Consider the following 19468-nt stretch of genomic DNA (forward strand, 5'->3'; position numbering starts at 1 on the left):
ATCACCAGCTGGTAGAGGTAAGACCACTGACTGACTGACGACGTCAAACTGGCTCAGACTGCTGTTGCACCACATGATTTGGTCGAAAACATAAATCAGCGCTGAGGCAATGATCTTGATCTTATACCTGTCGATAACTTATCGAGTTCTGATCTCATCATCAGACGAATGCATTTTAACTGGAACTCAATCTGGGTCAAGTGATTTGCTTTCACTTGAGATAATATTACAAAGTTATCCTCTATTTCCCTCAAAACCACTTCACTTTAATCGCTTATAATCTCAACTGCGACTTCATTGCTCTGATCGTTGATCCAAATCATGTGTCTGCCAATCCTGAGTAACCATAAGACTGAACTAAATCTGTTAGGAACTGTTCCCCTCTGTGTAGAAATGTTGACTTGAATCGAGCCGAGACGTGTTTTCCAGTAGTGAACGTTTTAGTTTCAGGCTCGGCTCGATTCAGTCGTAGTCGTCCTTTCGTATCAAAGGAAACTCTCCCCTTTGTGATTAGATGCAATCTGTTGTGTGATCAAGCGTTTTACTTTCTCTCAGAAGCGTAAAAAGGTTTTTAGATTCGTGTCCAAAATGTCTCCTGGGTCGACTGTCTCAATAGCTCCCTCTCGTGTGGTAGATCCAGTCCAGCTTTGTGTGCACGACATGCTGAAAGTGAAGTACTGAGATGTCACATAGTAGAACTAACAGGCTTTGATTCAAATCAAATTCACTCTGGAGTCTTTAATTTTTCCTCTAAGTTACACCACAGATGGCTGAACTGTGCCCATGTCATATTTCAGTATTTTCCCCCACTTTCAAAATGTCACACAGCTGCAGTATCAAACAACACACACTCTTCCGTCTCATAACTCTTTTTTCTCTCTTCCGTCCTCAGTTTCACGACAAGATGGACCCCCTGCTGGAGACCCTGGAGGGGGCGGTGCAGCGGCTGAGGCAGCCTCCCCCGGTGGCGGCGGAGGTGGAGAAGATCAGGGAGCAGCTGGGGGAGCACCGGGCGCAGGGGCTGGAGCTGGACAAACTGCTGCCCAGCTTCTCCGCCCTCTGCGCCCGCGGAGAGGAGCTCATCGGACGGGCTGCTCACGACGACCCCGCTGCCCAGGGTGAGTCTGACGGGGAGTAACGGCCCCCTCACATTTAGACCGACTGGTTCTACACAGACATGAATAATCGTTTCTTAAAGTTGACTTAAAGGTCATGAAACCAGCAGAAAGTAATTGGTGCTTTTATCCATCTCGCAATTCATTCATTTTGTCTAACAGGCTTTGAAATAAACAAACTAAATATCTAAACGGTTCTGTCAATTCACGCATTAGGAATTCAGTGTGCCGTTACGATAATTGCCTTTAATTTAAGTGGGGAATATTTGCTATAATTGGCACAAAGGGGACATTGAAAATTGGAGAGAAAAACATCTGTAGTCTGGGTGAAAAGTATTAAAACCGTATTAATACTTTGGGCTCTCGGCCAACGAGCTCACTGACTGAACAATCAACAAAAAGTTGCTGTTTCAGTGGCACAGAGCCAAGAAAAATCAGCAGTGCAGTTCTGCATATTTCTCCCCAACGCCGCCGCATTATGAATCAAAACACATCGGTCTTTGTTTGTGAATTGCTCCGCTGTGATACTCTCCAGCCGTCCACACGTGACGGAGATAAATGATCCACTGTGCAGCAGCAGTGGGAGAGAACTGAGCACACGACCCAGGACTGAAACAAAGAAAACATTATTGTTCTTGTTGAAATAGATTTGTCTCCCTGCCGGTTGAAAACTTGACTCCTCTCCGCTCTCTCTCTCCTCCAGCCGTTCGCACCCGCCTCCTGCGCCTGCGCTCTCTGTGGGACGAGATCCGGCAGCGGGCCGAGGAGCGGGAGGGGAAGTTGAACGACGTCTTGGACCTGGCCGGGAAGTTCTGGTCCGACGTGGGGGCGCTGCTGAGCACGCTGCGAGACTCCCAGGATATCGTGAGAGAGCTGGAGGACCCCGGTGTGGACCCCTCGCTCATCAAGCAGCAGATCGAGGCTGCGGAGGTACAGAGAGAACGAGGAGGGGGGTTGTTCATATGTGATGTGGTTCTGGGAGCAATGTGAATACTTTATCTTATTCCTTCTAACAGGCCATCAAGGCAGAGACAGACGGCCTGAGGGAGGAACTGGAGTTCGTCAGGACCCTCGGGGCTGACCTCATCTTCGCCTGTGGAGAAACTGAGAAACCCGAAGTGAAGAAGACCATCGATGAGGTGAGAGATTGGGACCACATCAGGAAACCAAAGTAGATGAAAAATGAAGAGGCTTTCTGAAATATCTGTCATCCTGTCCTTCTCTCAGATGAATGCTGCCTGGGAAGGCCTGAATCGCACATGGAGAGAGAGGATGGAGAGACTGGAGGAGGCCATGACGGCCTCTGTGCAGTATCAGGACGCCCTGCAGGTTCGTTCACCAGGAGCCGAACACGTGTCTCTTGTTAAACATTACGCTGTTTGTCTTTGTACCGGCTCATCTGTGTCTTCCTGTTTCAGTCTATGTTCGACTACCTGGACAACGCTGTGATCAAGCTGTGCGACATGTCGACCGTGGGAACTGACCTGGGAACTGTGAAACAGCAGATTGAGGAGCTCAAGGTTGGCATCAGAGCTTCATTTTCAAATCTCTCCATATTTAAACCTGTTTTGGATTCCTTATGCTCACATTTATGTCAAAAACGAAATTTCCATTCTTTTCTGTACCTCACGCCTTCTTCTCCCCCTGGGCAGCTCTACAAGGTGGACGTTTACCAGCAGCAGATTGACATGGAGAAGCTCTGCCACCAGGGGGAGCTGCTGTTGAAGAAAGTGTCAGACCAGACCGACCGGGACATGATCCAGGAGCCGCTGACCGAGCTGCGCCACCTCTGGGAGAACCTGGGTGATAAGATCACCCAGAGACAGGTACATGAAGCCACATGAGGCAGGAGCTGAGTCAAACACTGAGACAATCAGTTAGACAGAAGTTAACTTGTGTCTTTCCTCCACCACAGCACAAGCTGGAGGCCGCCCTGCTGGCTCTGGGTCAGTTCCAACATGCCCTGTCTGAGCTGCAGGCCTGGCTGAACCACACTCACACCACCCTGGACACACAGCGACCGGTCAACTCCGACCCCAAGGCCATCGAGATCGAGCTGGCTAAACATCACGTAGGTCTAAATGAATTACAAACTGCTAAGAGATGTTTCTGTAAAAGATTTTGCCTCTTAAACAGAATTTTTGGCTTCAGTGTAATTCACTTCCTTCACTCCTTCCTCCTCCATAACAGGTTTTGCGCAATGACGTGCTGTCCCATCACGCCACGGTGGAGAATGTGAACGGCGCCGGCGCTGAACTGCTGGAGTCGTCCCCCGGCGACGAGGCCAGCCACCTGAGGGACCAGCTGGATCAGCTCAACCAGGGTTGGCAGAGCCTGCTGCTCAAGACGCAGGAGCGGCAGAAGCTTCTGGAGGCGGCGCTGCAGCAGGTTGGATGTTTCTCCTCAGCAATGCTCTTTTTAGGTGCCACCAGATCAGAGTAAATCAGTAGTGTTTAGAAGTGAAACGACAGTGGTGGGATCAGAAGGGATGGTGGTAATATTTTATGGAAATGTAAAGGTGCTGCTAAAATAATGAATTGATGGCTGCTCCTCCCGCTCCCACACCTGTTCTCTCTGCAGGCGGAAGGTTTCCACGGCGAGCTGGAGGAGTTCCTCCAGTGGCTGCGGAGGACGGAGAGCCAGCTGTCTGCCGCCAAGCCGACAGGCGGCCTCCCCGAGACGGCCAGGGAGCAGCTCCAGCAACACGCGGTAACTGAGAATCACACTACACCTCTGTACCCTAAATGTCACGCACAGTACACACTGCGAGACTTATGTAAATGTGTCTCCTGTAAACAGCTGATTCAGTTTTCCAGACATCACGTATTTTGCAGCGTCATAAAACACATTTTAAAAGCACATTACGAAAATAAAAATTAGGAGCAAATTAGAAAAAAAAGAGCAACTTGGCATATGTTGGCTATGAAAGTTTAATAGCATCTATTGTTCCAGACGAACACACATCTACACTCACTGTTTTAGCCCCGAGCGCCGGTTCACGTTCGTCACTTCTCCGTCTCCAGGAGCTCCAGGCTCAGCTGACCCAGCGAGCGGACCAGTACCATCGCCTGCTGGACCAGGGAGAGTCCATGCTGCTGGCCCGGGGGGGAGAGGACGCGGGACCCGGCACCACCCAGACCCAGCAGAACCTGGCCATGCTGCAGAACAAGTGGGCCAGCCTCAACACCAAGATGGACGACCGCAGGGTAAGACTGAATCATCATCTCTGATCTGCTCTCTTTTCTTTATGTCTGGTTATGTTGGTTGATAACTTTGACCTTCAAACTTTGTTTGACAGGGGAAACTGGATGAGGCGGTTTCCTTGGCAACAGGGTTCCAGACCTCTCTGCAGGACACCATGAACTGGCTCACCCAGGCTGAACAGACCCTGAACATGGCGCAGTCCCCCAGCCTCATCCTGGACACCGTCCTCTTCCAGATTGACGAGCACAAGGTAGATACTAAATATACTGCAGTCGACAGATGTTGAACAGATGATCGCATCACATCTAACATCTGCGTTAATTTGCACCGTTTTGATGCTGTCGTGAAGATGGTAGCAGTCATTGTTTACTTTTGAGATGAGCATTTCTCTCTTGGCAAGAGAAGAAATCTATTGCAGCTTTTCAAGAGATCATAAAAAGTTTACTTTTTCTAAGACGTTTTCCTCTCGTGTCCGCCCAGGTGTTCGTGAATGAGGTGAACACCCACAGGGAGCAGGTCCTGGCCCTGGAGAAGGCCGGCTCTCAGCTCCGCTTCGCCAGCCTGAAGCAGGACGTGGTCCTCATCAAAAACCTGCTGCTCAGCGTCCAGGCTCGCTGGGACAAGCTGGTCCAGAGGTCACTGGACCGCGGCCGGCACCTGGACGAGGCCCGCAAGCGAGCCAAGCAGGTACTGAACATCTCACTCCATTTATTAGTGAAGAGATGAGTCTGTTTGTCCTCTGTCAGCTTGTGAGTAAACTTGAACTGTTCCTTCAGTTCCACGAGGCCTGGAGGAAGCTGACGGACTGGCTGGAAGAAGCCGAGAAAAGACTGGACTCAGAGCTGGAGATCTCCAACGAGCCGGACAAGATCAAAGTACAACTGACCAAACACAAGGTACAGGACCGTCGTCAATTATCCTGCGCAAAGTGTATAAATATTGAGGAGATCTCCTCTCCTGCAGATCTGTTTCCTCACCTTTCCTTTTTATCTGCATCCCCAGGAGTTCCAGAAAGCTCTGGGCTCCAAGCAGCCGGTGTACGACACCACGGTGAGGTCAGGGAAGGCCATGAGGGACAAGGCTCAGCTGCCGGCAGACACGCAGAAACTGGATCACCTGGTGGGCGAGGTCCGCGACAAGTGGGACACCGTCTGTGGCAAGAGCGTGGAGAGGTACAGGGGGATGAAATGATGTGGACGTGAAACTTGGATTTCCTGCTTCTCATCACAGCTCTGAAGTTTCACATGAAACATGCAACTGAACAGCTCCTTCTCTCCGTCCCTCCAGACAACACAAGCTGGAGGAGGCCCTGCTGTTCTCAGGCCAGTTCGCAGAGGCTCTGCAGGCGCTGGTGGACTGGTTGTACCGGGTAGAACCGCAGCTGGCCGAAGACCAACCCGTCCATGGAGACCTGGATCTGGTGTCCAACCTCATGGACTCACACAAGGTCTGTACACCAAACAGAAGCATATCATAATTATGTGAGGATAATAAAAAGTTTATTTGTCTACACAGGCCTTCAGTGTGCTGCCTTCATATCGCTGTCTAATGTCTAAATCTACAGGCTTTCCAAAAAGAGCTGGGTAAGAGAACCGGCAACATTCAGGCTCTGAGGCGTTCGGCCCGGGATCTGATGGAGACCGGTCGCGACGACACGGCCTGGGTCAAAGTTCAGCTTCAGGAGCTCAGCAACCGCTGGGACACAGTGTGTGCCCTGTCCGTCATCAAGCAGACCCGCCTACAGCAGGCCCTCAAACAGGTCAGAGCTTATTTCCCTTTCAGCATCTAGTCGTCCTCCTGTAATGTACATGACATTGACCCTGTCATCTCCATTACGCTCCTGCTTCTCCGTCAGGCGGAGGAGTTCCGCGCGGCGGTGCAGGTGCTCCTGGAGTGGCTCTCGGAGGCGGAGCAGACGCTCCGTTTCCGCGGCGTCCTCCCCGAGGAGGCGGAGACTCTGCAGGCGCTGCTGCACACGCACCGCGACTTCATGGGCACGGTGGAGGAGAAGAGGGGAGGCGTGAACAAGGCCGCCGGCATGGGAGAGGCCATCCTGACACTGTGTCACCCGGACTGCATCACCACCATCAAACACTGGATCACCATCATCCGGGCGCGTTTCGAGGAGGTGAGGGGGGGAACGGAATGCTGAATATTGTTCTGAAGGATTTCTGGTAGATCATTTTTAGCTTCAGGTTGTGATATATAGAGACTTTGCATCATCACCTTCACTCTTCAGGTGCTGACGTGGGCCAAGCAGCACGAGCAGCGGCTGGAGACGGCTCTGACCGAGGTGCTCAACAACGCCAACCTGCTGGAGGAGCTGCTGTCATGGCTACAGTGGGCCGAGACCACGTTGATCCAGAGAGACGCCGACGCACTTCCTCAGGACATCACACAGCTCAAATCGCTCATCACAGAGCACCAGGTGGGACTTCACTAAATCCCCCCAGACATAGTATTTGGTATTTGAATGTGTTTGTGCTATTCGTGAACATCCTGACCGCGTTTGTTGCTCTCAGACGTTTATGGAGGAGATGACGAGGAAGCAGCCGGACGTGGACAAAGTGACGAAGACCTACAAGAGAAAACCAGCCGAGTCTCACAGCAGCCTGTCGGAGAGGAGAGGAGCTCGTACGTCAACACGTGTTTACCTCGTGTCGCACAAATATTACGATCTCGCACAAAATGAAAAGGAACGTACAGATGACTCACACACTCTTACTGATTTCGTTCTCTGTGACCTCTGCAGGCAAGCAGCAGCAGCAGCAGCAGGCGGCCATGCAGCTTTCTGGAGGAAACCCGCGTCTCAACCAGCTCTGTGCCCGGTGGCAGCAGGTCTGGCTGCTGGCCCTCGACCGCCAGCGCAAACTCAACGACGGTCTGGACCGACTCGAGGAGGTACCGCTGAAATTTGTACAATGACGTAGAGAGAAATGAATGTGAAATTCTGTGAGAAAATATGTTCCAACATAACACACACGTCATCAACTTTCAGCTCAAAGAGTTTGCCAACTTTGACTTCGACGTGTGGAGGAAGAAGTACATGCGCTGGATGAACCACAAGAAGTCTCGCGTCATGGATTTCTTCCGACGCATCGACAAGGACCAGGATGGAAAGATCACGCGGCAGGAGTTCATCGACGGCATCCTGGCCTCCAGTGAGTCACATTCAGGCAAGTTGTTTTAAAGAGTTAATATAGTTTAGATTATAAACGGATTCTCGTTTTCCCTCCTGTGCAGAGTTTCCCACCAGTCGGCTGGAGATGACCGCGGTGGCAGACATCTTTGACCGAGACGGGGACGGTTACATCGACTACTACGAGTTTGTCGCCGCTCTTCACCCCAACAAGGACGCGTACAGGCCGACCACCGACGCCGACAAGATAGAGGATGAGGTAAATAAATTCAACGCGCCAACAGCATGTGTCGTCGTATCAACAGCGGCCAGTCATATGGTTGGAGATGCGTTCGCTGACACGTTGTCTGTCTGTGGTCGTGCAGGTGACTCGGCAGGTGGCCCAGTGCAAATGTGCCAAGAGGTTCCAGGTGGAGCAGATCGGAGAGAACAAGTACCGGGTACGTTAACCTGCAGTTTTAACACATACTTAATTAATAGAAAAGTAATACATGAGCTGTTATTTAATGTTAAGATGCTGTAACAAAGGAATATTAATGTTCATTGTAATTGTTAAATCTAAGTTTGCAAACTGTTTGTCCCAGTTCTTATTATTATTTCTATTATTTTTAATGAGAGATAATCTATTCTTAACTGGTTTTGTCTTCACTTGTCACCAATTAACAACTCCCACTCCCGAATTTAACTCCACAGCATTTTAACGTGTCCATCTCACGTCATGGTGTCGTCCTGTCTGTGTTTAAACGTTTGAGTTGTCTGTATCGTAATAAGTCCTGATAACATCGATGTCACGTGTTAATAACGTGTCACATCACTCCAGGGTTTGTCAGCTGGAGTCGATCCTTTCTCATCACCACATTAACGTAAAGGTGTAAATTTGAGAGCACAGATACTCACTGGGCTGCTGGGAAACAAACACAAAGAGGAAGGAATCCACCTCATCCTCTCGCTCTGCTGTTTGATTAATATGTGGTAAAAATCAGAAAATCTATGCAGACACACAACTAGAGTTAAAAACGTATTTATTGTCCTGCGTCGTTTTGAAGACCAGATAAGGATAAATAACATTAAAGACGTTCGTCAATCATGCTAAATTAATATAATTGTTATATAACAGTCTCTTAATGACAGATTATGAAGAGACTAAATGTTAATAGTGTGACTAGAATGGTATTTAGTAGAGCACATTTATGCAGCAAGGCCTCAATCTTATCTTAATTTTTTTTTTTTCAATCTATATCCATGAATTCTTCCCTGGGAAATTAGTGAAAATGTCACAAAAAAGAATTCACAATGTTTTAGAAACCGGCATCTGTCCCTTTGTCTGGATCCACACCGAAATTGATTGGGTTACTCCTTGGCTCTTGGCTCTTGGCTCTTGGCTCTTGTCCCGTGCTGCTGCCAAGTTTCGTGGAAACTTTAGTTTTTGCGTAATCCTGCTGGAAAACAAACAAACAAACGGGTGAAAACATTACAAACTAGAATTTGAGATTTTGTTTTAGAAACGTTTTCCTAAATTTAAGCTGAGTTTAAAACCATTTTAATTCTTATTCCAGCAGTCTGAGTATCTGTGCATCATTTACATCAGTTTCCAACAGCTTCTACTGGATCGGCCATCACTGCTACTCCATCACTACCATCACTACACTCCATCACTACCATCACTACACTCCATCACTACCATCACTACACTCCATCACTACACTCCATCACTACCATCACTACACTCCATCACTACCATCACTACACTCAATCACTGCTACTCCATCACTACCATCACTACACTCCATCACAACCATCACTACACTCCATCACTACCATCACTACACTCCATCACTACCATCACTACACTCAATCACTACACTCCATCACTACCATCAATACACTCCATCACTACCATCACTACACTCCATCACTATCATCAATACACTCCATCACTGCACTCCATCACTGCTCCACTCCATCACTACCATCACTACACTCCATCACTGCTCCACCCCATCATTATCCTCTGGGTAATGAGTCCCAGTGTCTTGACTGCAGGACACTGGGGAGGCTGATCGTAAACCCGTTCCTCTGTCTGTGCTGTGTTTGTGTCCAGCTTCACGTCTCTTCAGTCTCTTAACCTCCATCTCCCTCAGCTGGCAGTGTGTTCAACATTTTTTCCCAACCGTCATCATAACATCCACACACTCGTGTGTCCACTGCATCCGTTTGCTTCCGCCACTAATCCTCAGTCCCAGTAACACAAATACACAAAGAACCAGTTTTGAGAAGATCTTGTTCACCAATTAAAGATTATACTTTCATACATAAGAAGACGTCATTTTGTCGGTACATGCTGTTTCACTCTCGCTCTGTTTCTTTCTCCTCGTGTTCCTCTGCTCCATGTGTCTGCCGGATTTATTGTAGTTCTTCCTCGGAAACCAGGTAAAGTGACTTGACTCTGCTGCGACCGGACGTGTGAAATCTGCTTCCTGACTCCCCCACCAATGGAGTGCTGTCTTTTCTGCCCCCCCCCCCCCCCCCCCAAAAAAACTGTTGTTGCAATAATTCTATCACAAATAACAAAGAAGAAGCACTCCATTGTGGCTCTGAGGCGTGAGCAGGTTTCACCGTCCGACTCGCTCCTGCTGTGATTTGTTTGGTGTTGAACGTGACAAATTGCCCATCGTGGAGCAGGCGACGGCGACATGGCTGACGTGGTAGTTAGTGGTGAGGTGATGTATAATCTGCTTTGGACCGAGGCTGCTGGGAAAATCAAGCTGCTTTGGGAGAGAGAGATGATATCGCTTTGGAAGTTCTGCTTTTGCTGACAATTTGAACGATAGAAACAGAATCGGGCTGCTGGGTGAGCTGGGCTGAGAATCAGCAGATTGACAGAGCATGTTTCTCTTCTGTCGTTGCATGATGTAGAGAAGAAATCGTCCATTCAGATTGGGTTCTTGGGCTGTTTGCTGTGATGCTGCAAATCATTTAAAAGTCATCAGTCAACATGTAAACTCTGGTTTTACTCACTGAGTTTCTCCCTCATCTACTCTCTTTCTACTTCTCCTCTCTCCTCTTCTCCTGCCTCCTTCTCTCCACCTCGTGTCTGTCTCCTCCTCTCTCCTCAGTTCGGTGACTCTCAGCAGCTGCGTCTGGTGAGGATCCTCCGCAGCACGGTGATGGTGAGAGTCGGAGGCGGTTGGATGGCGCTCGACGAATTCCTGGTCAAAAACGATCCGTGCAGAGGTGAGTGATGTCCACACACACACACACACGCAAACACACAGAGGTTTAAATGTTACCACACACACACACACAAAGTCCTCACACAGTCCTCCTCCTCCTCTGTCTTACTTTTTTTTTCACATGTATTTTTTAAAGCCTGACCAATGTCGATATATATATTTTCGGCCAAAATATTCTTTTATCTATGACTTATATTTGGTTTATATTTTAAGTATGACCATCATATGTACAGGGCAGAATTGATTACAGCCATACAGTTAAAGTTAAAAGTATTTAAACACAAGTAAAACACTGACATTTTGAACAGTAAGCTTCACTTGAAATTAAATTAATATTGATAGCAATTGTAAAACAAACATACAAATAGAACAAACACATATTTACATATTTAAGATAATATAAATAAGATTTAAATGTATAAAGATGCAGCCTTTAAGACTTATAAAGAAAAAAACAGGGCTGGCCTTGATTAGCAACACTAAAAAATGTTAATACATCGCTATCTTACATCGAGTCTTAAAATCTAAATTGTGTTTTACTTTCATGATATTGGTCCGGCTGTCGCTCTCACACAAACATACTGTGATACTGATCCTGCACTGAGCTCATGACACATTCACATCAGCGACGCTTCAGTAACCGACGACAGGGAAGAAAGACTCTGCGGTTGTCTGTCAGCAGGCGAGGCAGGAAGCTGCGGCACCGTCTCACTCTTCTCTCCAGTGTTTCTCTCCAGTGGCGTCTTCAGTCAGTGTCTCTGTCGGGCTCCTCAGAGCGATGTACCCCCCCCCCCCCCCGTCTCTCCTCCCCCCTCATCTGTCGATCCTGACGGAACCTCTTCATCTCACATCGTCGTGTTTTATTTCTGTATATACACGGCCACCTCTCTCTCTCTCTCTCCTCTGTCTTGTTTCTTTTTTTTTTTCTTCCATTTTCTCTTGAATATAACAAGTCGTATTGCATGGTGCATGGTCCTCAGTTCTCTACCCTCCTCCTCCCCCCCTCTCTTCCTTTTTTCTCTTTCCCCAGTGCAACATCCTGGACTTAAGATTCTCCGCTCCGATTCCAGTAGCTCCATCTCATCTCGTATAGGTTGGGTTTCTCTTCTCTCTCTCTCTCTCTCTCTCTCGCTCACTCCTTCTAACTGCTCGTCTTCTCTCCGTCCTGTTTGGTTTCTTCTTGTTCAGTTTCTTCTTCACGTTGCTCCTGGACTCTTCTCTTCTCTGCTTTGTTTTCTCTCATCATCTTTCCTCCATATCTCTTCTTCCTCTTCTTCTTCTCTTCTTCTGGTTTGTTGGTTTGGCCTTGTTGCTGTGCCTTGCTGACTGTGATCACCTGACTAACGTTATGTCTCCACACTGTTCTGCTCCTCCCCCTCTCTTGACCTCCTGACCCCTGCTGGCTGTCGTGCTCACGCAAACTCTGAAATTAAATGTTTTTTTACGAAATGTTGCAGGGTTCACTGACACTTGTCCAGATTTGTTAAGCAGTGTGTGTGTGTCTGTGTGTATGTGTGTGTGTGTGCGTGTGCGTGTGCGTGTGCGTATGCGTGTGAGACTTTCGTCATTCCACCATGAGCATGCGGTTATTTCACATTGTCTCTTGTGTCTCTTAGTGACTGTCACTCCAGGCTATTTCTGCTGCCGAGGTATCTACACTTCGTCTGTGTCTCTCATTCTTCCATCTCTTCATCCATCCATCCATCCATCCATGTGTCCGGCTGTCAGTGTCTGTCTTTAACCACAGCTGTATCGATAATATACAGTATATATATGTGTGTGTGTGTGTGTATAGTTTCTAACTGTGGTCAGGTGTGCGTGTAAAGGCACTGACGTCATTCTTGTCTGTGTGCCATGTTTGCGTCATGCTTTCCTCACTCACGACAGAAGCAGGATTTGGTCAACCCCTGGTCTTACTTTTTCCTTATTTAAAATCACAAATACGAGACGGCCACATTTTTACAACTGAGCGTATAAACTGAACATTGATGGAGATGGAGAAAGCAAAAAAATGTGTAAAGCTCACAAAGATAGCTTGTTTTTATTTATTATTATTAACTTTTTTTTGTTGTAGTTTGACCCCTCTCAGAAATAAAACAGTAAACTTTCCGTCATAGTGAAGAGTCGCTGAGCGTCTCCGACCTGGGCGTGGCCAGTCTGGGTTTCTGACAGCGCTGGGCTTCCAAACGCAGCTCTTTTAAAAGTGATGGCCGCTTGGCGGGAGACACAATTACAGGGTGCACCTGGCTGGCGGGCGTTGAGGGGGGACGTAATTGCAGGGTGCACCCGTTTTAATTGACTGGCCTTTGCTGTCGGGTTGCCGTAGGGACGATGGCCGTGAGGCTCGGAGTTGCACTGCTGCCACAGCAAGCTGCAGCGCTCCTTCTTTTCTTTTTTACACACTTTTTTGTTCATCTTGTTCCTCCTCCATGTTTTCTCCTCCTCTCTCTCTCACTCTGTGTCTGGCTTCTCCCGGCTTGTTGTCGTCTGCTGGGGCTGCTGCACTACTTCCTGTGCAAGAATGCTGCTGAGTGTCTTTCAAAAGAAGGGAGAAACCCTGAAGTCTCTGGGCTCTCTCCCGATAAGCATAAAGCAGGCATGACCCCCCTCTTCCACATATATATATATATATATATTTATACACATGCTGTGTATATGTGTATACACTGCCGAGCTGAGACGCTCCTTCACAGAAAGAGGAGAAGATGAACTCTGAAGGGAGAGCATGTTGAAAACAAAACGAGAGAAGAGAGGCTGTGCTTTGCTCCCAACGCACTCGGATGAATATTAAAAACAAATACGCAATGAAAGTTTGAGCATCAGTCGCTGGAGACACCTGTCACTGTTTAAAGGACAAGTCTGACATTTTGTGAAATGCTCTCATGTATGCTTGTCTTGCTGGTAGGTAGATAACATGTCTGAAATCTCTGGACAGAGGCAGGCTAGCAGTTTCCCCCTGTTTCCAGTCTTTATGCTAAGCTAAGCTAAATGTCACCTGGCTACAGTGTGGTATTAATCCTCTCAGAAAAACTAATACATGTTTTAACTATAAATGTATTCATTTAAAGATAATCATCATTTTTAACTCTGCTGTAGAGAAATTACTGTTCCCTGTGTTTCTGCAAAAGATGTTAAATTTTTTTAAAACTTGCCAACTTTCGTTGCGTATAGAAATTCTACTTTTGCACTCGGACACACTCGGTCACCTCTTCCCTTAAAAACCGACACGACCAAGCTTCACTTATAACCTCCCTAAACCCCGCCCCCCTCAAACATCCCCTCCGCTCACGTGCACTTTCAAATGAAACACGCACGGACTCTGACGTCTGCAGCCAAAGGAAGCACCGACTCTCTCCCTCACGCTGCTCGCTGCCTCTGCCGCCCCCTGCTGGAGGAAAAACTGTGATTCCAACGCGTACCCACCGACTCATTTCTGTCTCTGCCCGTTTCTCTTGTTTCTTTCTTCAGCTCGTGGTCGCACCAACCTGGAGCTGAGGGAGAAGTTCATCCTTCCCGAAGGAGCGTCCCAGGGCCTGGCCGCGTTCCGCTCCCGGGGCCGACGCTCGAAACCGGGCTCCCGGAACGCCTCGCCCACCCGCTCCTCCTCCTCGGCCTCCCACAGCGGCGCCTCCCTCCCGTCTGCTCCCTCCACCCCCGCCACCCCGACGGCCTCGGCATCGTCCAGGGTGAGAGCTGATTTCAGGGTAGACGTAGGATCTAGTTTCATTTACCTCAAAGGGAATACTGGGTGTTAAATGTAGTTATTTGTGTAGTTTTTTTCATTGTGTAATGATCCTGTGAAACTCACGTTTACTCATCACATTACATTCATGTGGAACAGGTACAGGTGATTCATAGCAGTTTATAAAACAGAACCAGACCTCGCAATTAAAGAAAGGGACTTATAGTGAAATTCATCTTCATTTTTATATGACATACAATTTAAAAGACATTTCAATGTCTAAGTTTTGACGTGTAGTCATCAGTGTTGTTGTCACCTGATGTTGGTAAAGTGTCTGTAAAAGCATTACTGTCAGTGTGTGTGTGTGTGTTTTTTAATGGTTTATGTTTCATATTGTTCAGTTGTTGTCAGATATCATCACCACCATCCTTTAACTGTGAATTTTTATTTTCTGTTCTTGTTTGTTTGTGTTTTTTTCTTTCACCTTTTCCTCTTGTTCCCGTCACTCTACCTGCTAACCCGGCTTCAAAATGTCCGCCCTGCACCTGTTGGGTTCTCTGTAAAAAAAAAATTGGAAATAAAAAAATCATCCGCTCTCACACAAAAACACACTGCGCTGCTGCACTCCCTCGCTATCGGCCGCTCCTTTCCTCCTCCTCCTGTCATTGGCTTCTCTCCTATGCTGCTTTGCTCTCCTCCTCCTCTTCCTCCTCCACCCTTCCTTCCTTCCTTGGTCCCTTCCCTTCCTCCCTTCAGTCCTCCCTTACTCACTCGCGTGACTATGCCAAGCCCTGGCTGGCGTACAGTAAAACTCCAACGCCAACCAAGTGCCACTGCTGCCCAGATCTCGGTCACAGCACCACCACTCCTGGGCACGAGGTAACACACTCACCCCACCCACCAGCCCAAATACCCACCCACCCACCCACCTCCCCGCCCCCACCCCCAATGGACGCGCTAATGCACTAACGCACACTCCCGGGTGCTGTTTTGCTGCTGTTGTGTGAAAACCTCCAAACTGAACATGTTTCAGTTGGTTTTCAAGTTTGATATTTGAGATGAAAGATTGTTTTTTTTTTCATCTCCTGAGGTTGTGAACGTTTTCTAAACTGTAACTTCATTTTATTAGGAAACATGGAACTAAAATCTAAAAGGTGACAATTTAAAGATACAAACATTTTATAAGCAGCATGGTAATTAAGTTGCTGCTTTAACTTGTATTAAAACTATGATCAATAAATTTAATGTGTTTTGGTTTCATACTGTTAATTTGATAATTGGAAGACGTCACCCCAGACACAATTAATCGATTAGTCGATGATGAAAATTTCCATAAATTGCAGCCACAGTTGTTTTTTGTTATTTAGTTAATAATCTAATATTTAGATATAATCTGAATTCATATTTTGTATTTGTGTTTTAAAATGTTTGTATAGTTTTTTTTTATTTTTGTGTTGAATATTAGTCTGTATGTTTATTATGTGTCAGTGCGTGATGTGACGTCGCTCCGCTCCTCGGCTGATGTTCCCTGTGTTCTCCTGCAGGGGGCGGCGTCGGGCTCCAAACTCAAGAGGCCGACCTTCCACTCGAGCCGCGGCTCGTTGACCGGAGAGAACGGAGGAACGACACACACCTGCAAACCGGGACGAACCGGTGAGACGACGTTTATACCGGAGGCTGTTTTTAATGTTTCATGTTCATTGTCAGTGGGAATTAAAATGTGTTTTAAGCTGATTCTCCTCCTTCGCACGACTCAGCTAGCCCGACGTAGCCAGACTAATATTCAAATAAGAATTATGTTTTAGCGACGCGAAAATTCGGACAGAGTCGAGCAGAGAGGAGATGATGTGATGTCTGTGGTGATGATTCAACACTGTCTGTGAACCAGTGTTGTGTTTTTGTGGTATATCGGCGACTTGCTATTCAAATGCTAGTTCGTTAGCGGCAGCCATCTTGGTTGTTTACAAAAGTCGCTTCCTTCTTCGTCGTAATATAAACCCCGCCCATTAGCTGAGAATCCGTTGTGATTGGACCGGCTTGCCCGAGGGAATCATTTCCTAATGGTGGAGATCCAGACCGTTTCCTGTCAGAGCAAATTTATTTAAATGAGCTCCCGGAATTCATCTGCAGCCACGCTAGCAGCTCGGCTAACGGCGACGTTAGCATGCTAACATTTGCTCATTACCGCCAAACATGAAGTAGCTGAGGCTGATGGGAAGGTCAATCGTGTGCTTAAATGAAAATGATGACCTTAAAAAAGATGCAAGCTGGTGCTAGATAAAAAAAGTGAGGGATTCAGTCGCACATAAATGTTCAGCTTTTGTCTAAAACAAGAAAACTAAAATTCTTTATTCCTCAATCTCCATCTTCCTGTCAGATCCGAAGCGTGGGGCTAGCGGTCCGACCAGCCGAGCCGGCAGCCGGGCGGGCAGCAGAGCCAGCAGTCGGCGCGGCAGCGATGCCTCGGACGCATCGGAGCTCCAGGACTCTCGCTCCGTCTGCTCCGACACTTCGGACACCCCGAGGCGACCGGGCGGTGGAGCCAAGCCCTCCAAGATCCCCACCATCTCCAAGAAGGCGCCCAGCCCAAAGACCCCGGGGGCCGCCAAGAAATAATAACAGCAGCCACAGAGAAACTGGAGCAGAAATGTTACGCCTCGGGGTGGACTGCCGACAGCGGCCATCTTGGGGTGTTTACCCACTCTTCAATCTGAACCTCCATCCGCAGGGCTTGTATTGAATCTGTGCACTTTGACTGACATCTATCAGGGGAGGGGAGGAGGTGGATGAGATGAGCGAATCTCCTCTCACTCTTTTCCCCGTTTTTAAAAAGAAACGGCTGAAAAACACGAGGAGAAATGTTCTGGTCCGTGGGGGCGAAACCGACACTTCCCCTTTAAGAAGCGACCCCAGTTTGCCTTCCAGTCTCCTGCTTCCTGTTTCTAGAGTTCCCCCACCGGCGTGGAACCAAACACCACCCGACTTTGACGTGATGCTGCCTTACTTTGTGTTACACACGTCCTTTCCCCGTCCGACAGAGCGACACAGAAAGTCTTTAGACTGCTTCACACCACACTGACACACAAACACGCACATTGTAACTCAAGAGGCGGGGAAAGGGAGCGGGACACCGCCGCCGCCAGCACTGACACCACGGCTATAAAAACAACGCTCGGATGACATTCAGGAAAAAAAAGAATTGTGGGTTGTTATTATTTTGGCTTGTGGGCCAGATGCCTCGAGGATGAGTTAAAAAAGAAAATATGCAACGACCGCCATGTCGCTTCCTGTGGAGCGGTTGGCGAGACAGAGTTTCACCTCAGCAGAGAGCGAGAGCTCAGGAGGCGGGAAACCTCGGACGTGGAGGATCGGTGGTGGTGGCGGTGGTGGGGGTGGTGACGGTGCTGCTGCTGCAGCTGAGCGCAAACACTCCGCAGAGCAGACTCCTCCCGACCGCCGGAACGTCAAGTTACAATCTGACAGAAGAAAGAAAAATCACAAACTGGCAATAGAACTCGACTAACAGCACATCGTCAGCGTGACCTAACCCGAGGTTAATCCGTGTTGGCGGAGTTTGACTACCAGCATGCACTAATCGTCTCTTCCTCTGCAGTTCCACCTTAATGTCTACACTGCGTTGCCCTTAGCAACCCAGCAACACACACACACACACACACACACACACACACACACACACACACACACGGTGGCGTGTGTGTGTTGCTGTGCGTCTTTGTTCAAGTGAATAATAAGAGGTCATTGACGAGTCACTGTATGCAAACATTTTAATTTGCAAATGTAATTTTTTTCTTCTCCTCGTTGTTTTCTGGTTAATTTATAATCCACTTGTTACGTTTGTTTTCTAGCTTGAGAGAAAGAATCTATTTATTTTTCAGTTTCGTGTCATATCAGCGTTGGTTAAAGAGATGAAGATGCTGATTTTTTTAATGTCCGCTCCGCTCTCTGACATCGTCTGTGTGTAACGTGTGTTTGTGCTTCGTTCACTCGGACTCGGCCTTTGTTCGCTTCATCTTTTTTCTCGTTCGCTAACGACGATAATTCCCAGAACACGACCAAAGGGGTTTTGCCCTTCATGTGTAGAGAGAGAACTACAAATATGAATGACAGGAGTCCCCTGGGCCGAGTGGACCAATGAGGGGCGGGTTTCCTCCCTCTGGTTCCTCCCCAGCGACTATTCTTCTAGGCTTTTTTTTTTTTTTTTCAAATGTCCCGTCTCCGAAGGGGCAGAGTTGTGTCCGTGTTGATCTCAGTGTAAGAGATGAAGTTTATGAAATGACAGTAAGAAAGAAAACATCTTAAGGTGATTTTTATTTATTTATTGTCTCTCTGACGAGGAGGAGGAAGAGGAGACAAGTCCGCCGCCTTCTGATGCTTCTCTTCGTGTAATGACGAGAACATGGAGGGAAGGGAGGGGGGGGGCGGGGTTACTAGGAGTCAATTGTGTAAAAGTTAAAACAAAAAACTAAAATTATAAACATTTTTTTGTTCTGTTTTTGTATTAAAAAATATGCTTGCAGTAAAAACTCTTGTCTTTGATTTATTATGGATTATTTATGGATTTACATGAAAACTGATTTTTTTTCAATTAACAGGCAGTTATTTTAATTTTTAAGTTTTATTTGGTAAAACTTCTAACATGTTAATAAATGTTTCTCTTTTCAGAACCAATTCATCAAATGTTTTATGAATTAAACGAGCAATGACAAAATAAATGTCATTAATCAACAGTCGTACTGTAGGTGAGACAACGTGAGCTAAAGGACATACTGTTTATTCTTTCTACATGAACATGCTGTTATTGTGAATTAATGTATTATTTTTTATTAGCAGCATAAATCATCCAATTAGGACTGAACATTCTCTCAGTATATATTTAATATGACTAGAATAACATGTTTTCTGTCTTTGAGTGTTGTAGTCATAGTCTCACTGTGTACAAGCACGACTTCTGTTTTCATATTTATGAATCAAACCTTTATTCTTTTTTCCTCATTATGATTTTTATGTGATTTGTTTGCAGTGTGCACATGCAAACGAAGAACCTTTCCACAGTAGGGCTTGTGTGTAGTGTGCA

General features: G+C 47.3%; 1 protein-coding gene across 30 annotated transcripts in view; it reads left to right on the forward strand.

The window, feature by feature from the left end:
- macf1a (microtubule actin crosslinking factor 1a) overlaps window positions 1–18754 on the forward strand; it is a 187360-nt gene extending 168606 nt beyond the window's left edge. For 12 of the 30 annotated variants that reach the window (XM_047330031.1, XM_047330032.1, XM_047330035.1 and 9 more), the window contains 31 exons: window positions 9–17; window positions 893–1118; window positions 1819–2045; window positions 2132–2254; window positions 2343–2444; window positions 2534–2635; window positions 2768–2941; window positions 3031–3186; window positions 3306–3503; window positions 3696–3824; window positions 4139–4321; window positions 4414–4569; window positions 4800–5006; window positions 5096–5215; window positions 5322–5491; window positions 5607–5766; window positions 5884–6078; window positions 6175–6447; window positions 6559–6747; window positions 6842–6953; window positions 7072–7220; window positions 7318–7480; window positions 7563–7717; window positions 7824–7898; window positions 9871–9888; window positions 10575–10692; window positions 11722–11784; window positions 14160–14377; window positions 15130–15252; window positions 15918–16026; window positions 16751–18754. In XM_047330031.1, coding sequence (XP_047185987.1) covers window positions 9–17; window positions 893–1118; window positions 1819–2045; window positions 2132–2254; window positions 2343–2444; window positions 2534–2635; window positions 2768–2941; window positions 3031–3186; window positions 3306–3503; window positions 3696–3824; window positions 4139–4321; window positions 4414–4569; window positions 4800–5006; window positions 5096–5215; window positions 5322–5491; window positions 5607–5766; window positions 5884–6078; window positions 6175–6447; window positions 6559–6747; window positions 6842–6953; window positions 7072–7220; window positions 7318–7480; window positions 7563–7717; window positions 7824–7898; window positions 9871–9888; window positions 10575–10692; window positions 11722–11784; window positions 14160–14377; window positions 15130–15252; window positions 15918–16026; window positions 16751–16989 — 4641 coding nt within the window. In that variant the 3' untranslated portion in view covers window positions 16990–18754. The other 18 variants (XM_047330040.1, XM_047330045.1, XM_047330046.1 and 15 more) reach the window with 11 other exon arrangements.
- Window positions 18755–19468: the final 714 nt, after the last annotated feature.

Source organism: Scophthalmus maximus, chromosome 22 (genome assembly GCF_022379125.1).
Source record: "Scophthalmus maximus strain ysfricsl-2021 chromosome 22, ASM2237912v1, whole genome shotgun sequence".
In the NCBI taxonomy this organism is placed as follows: domain Eukaryota; kingdom Metazoa; phylum Chordata; class Actinopteri; order Pleuronectiformes; family Scophthalmidae; genus Scophthalmus; species Scophthalmus maximus.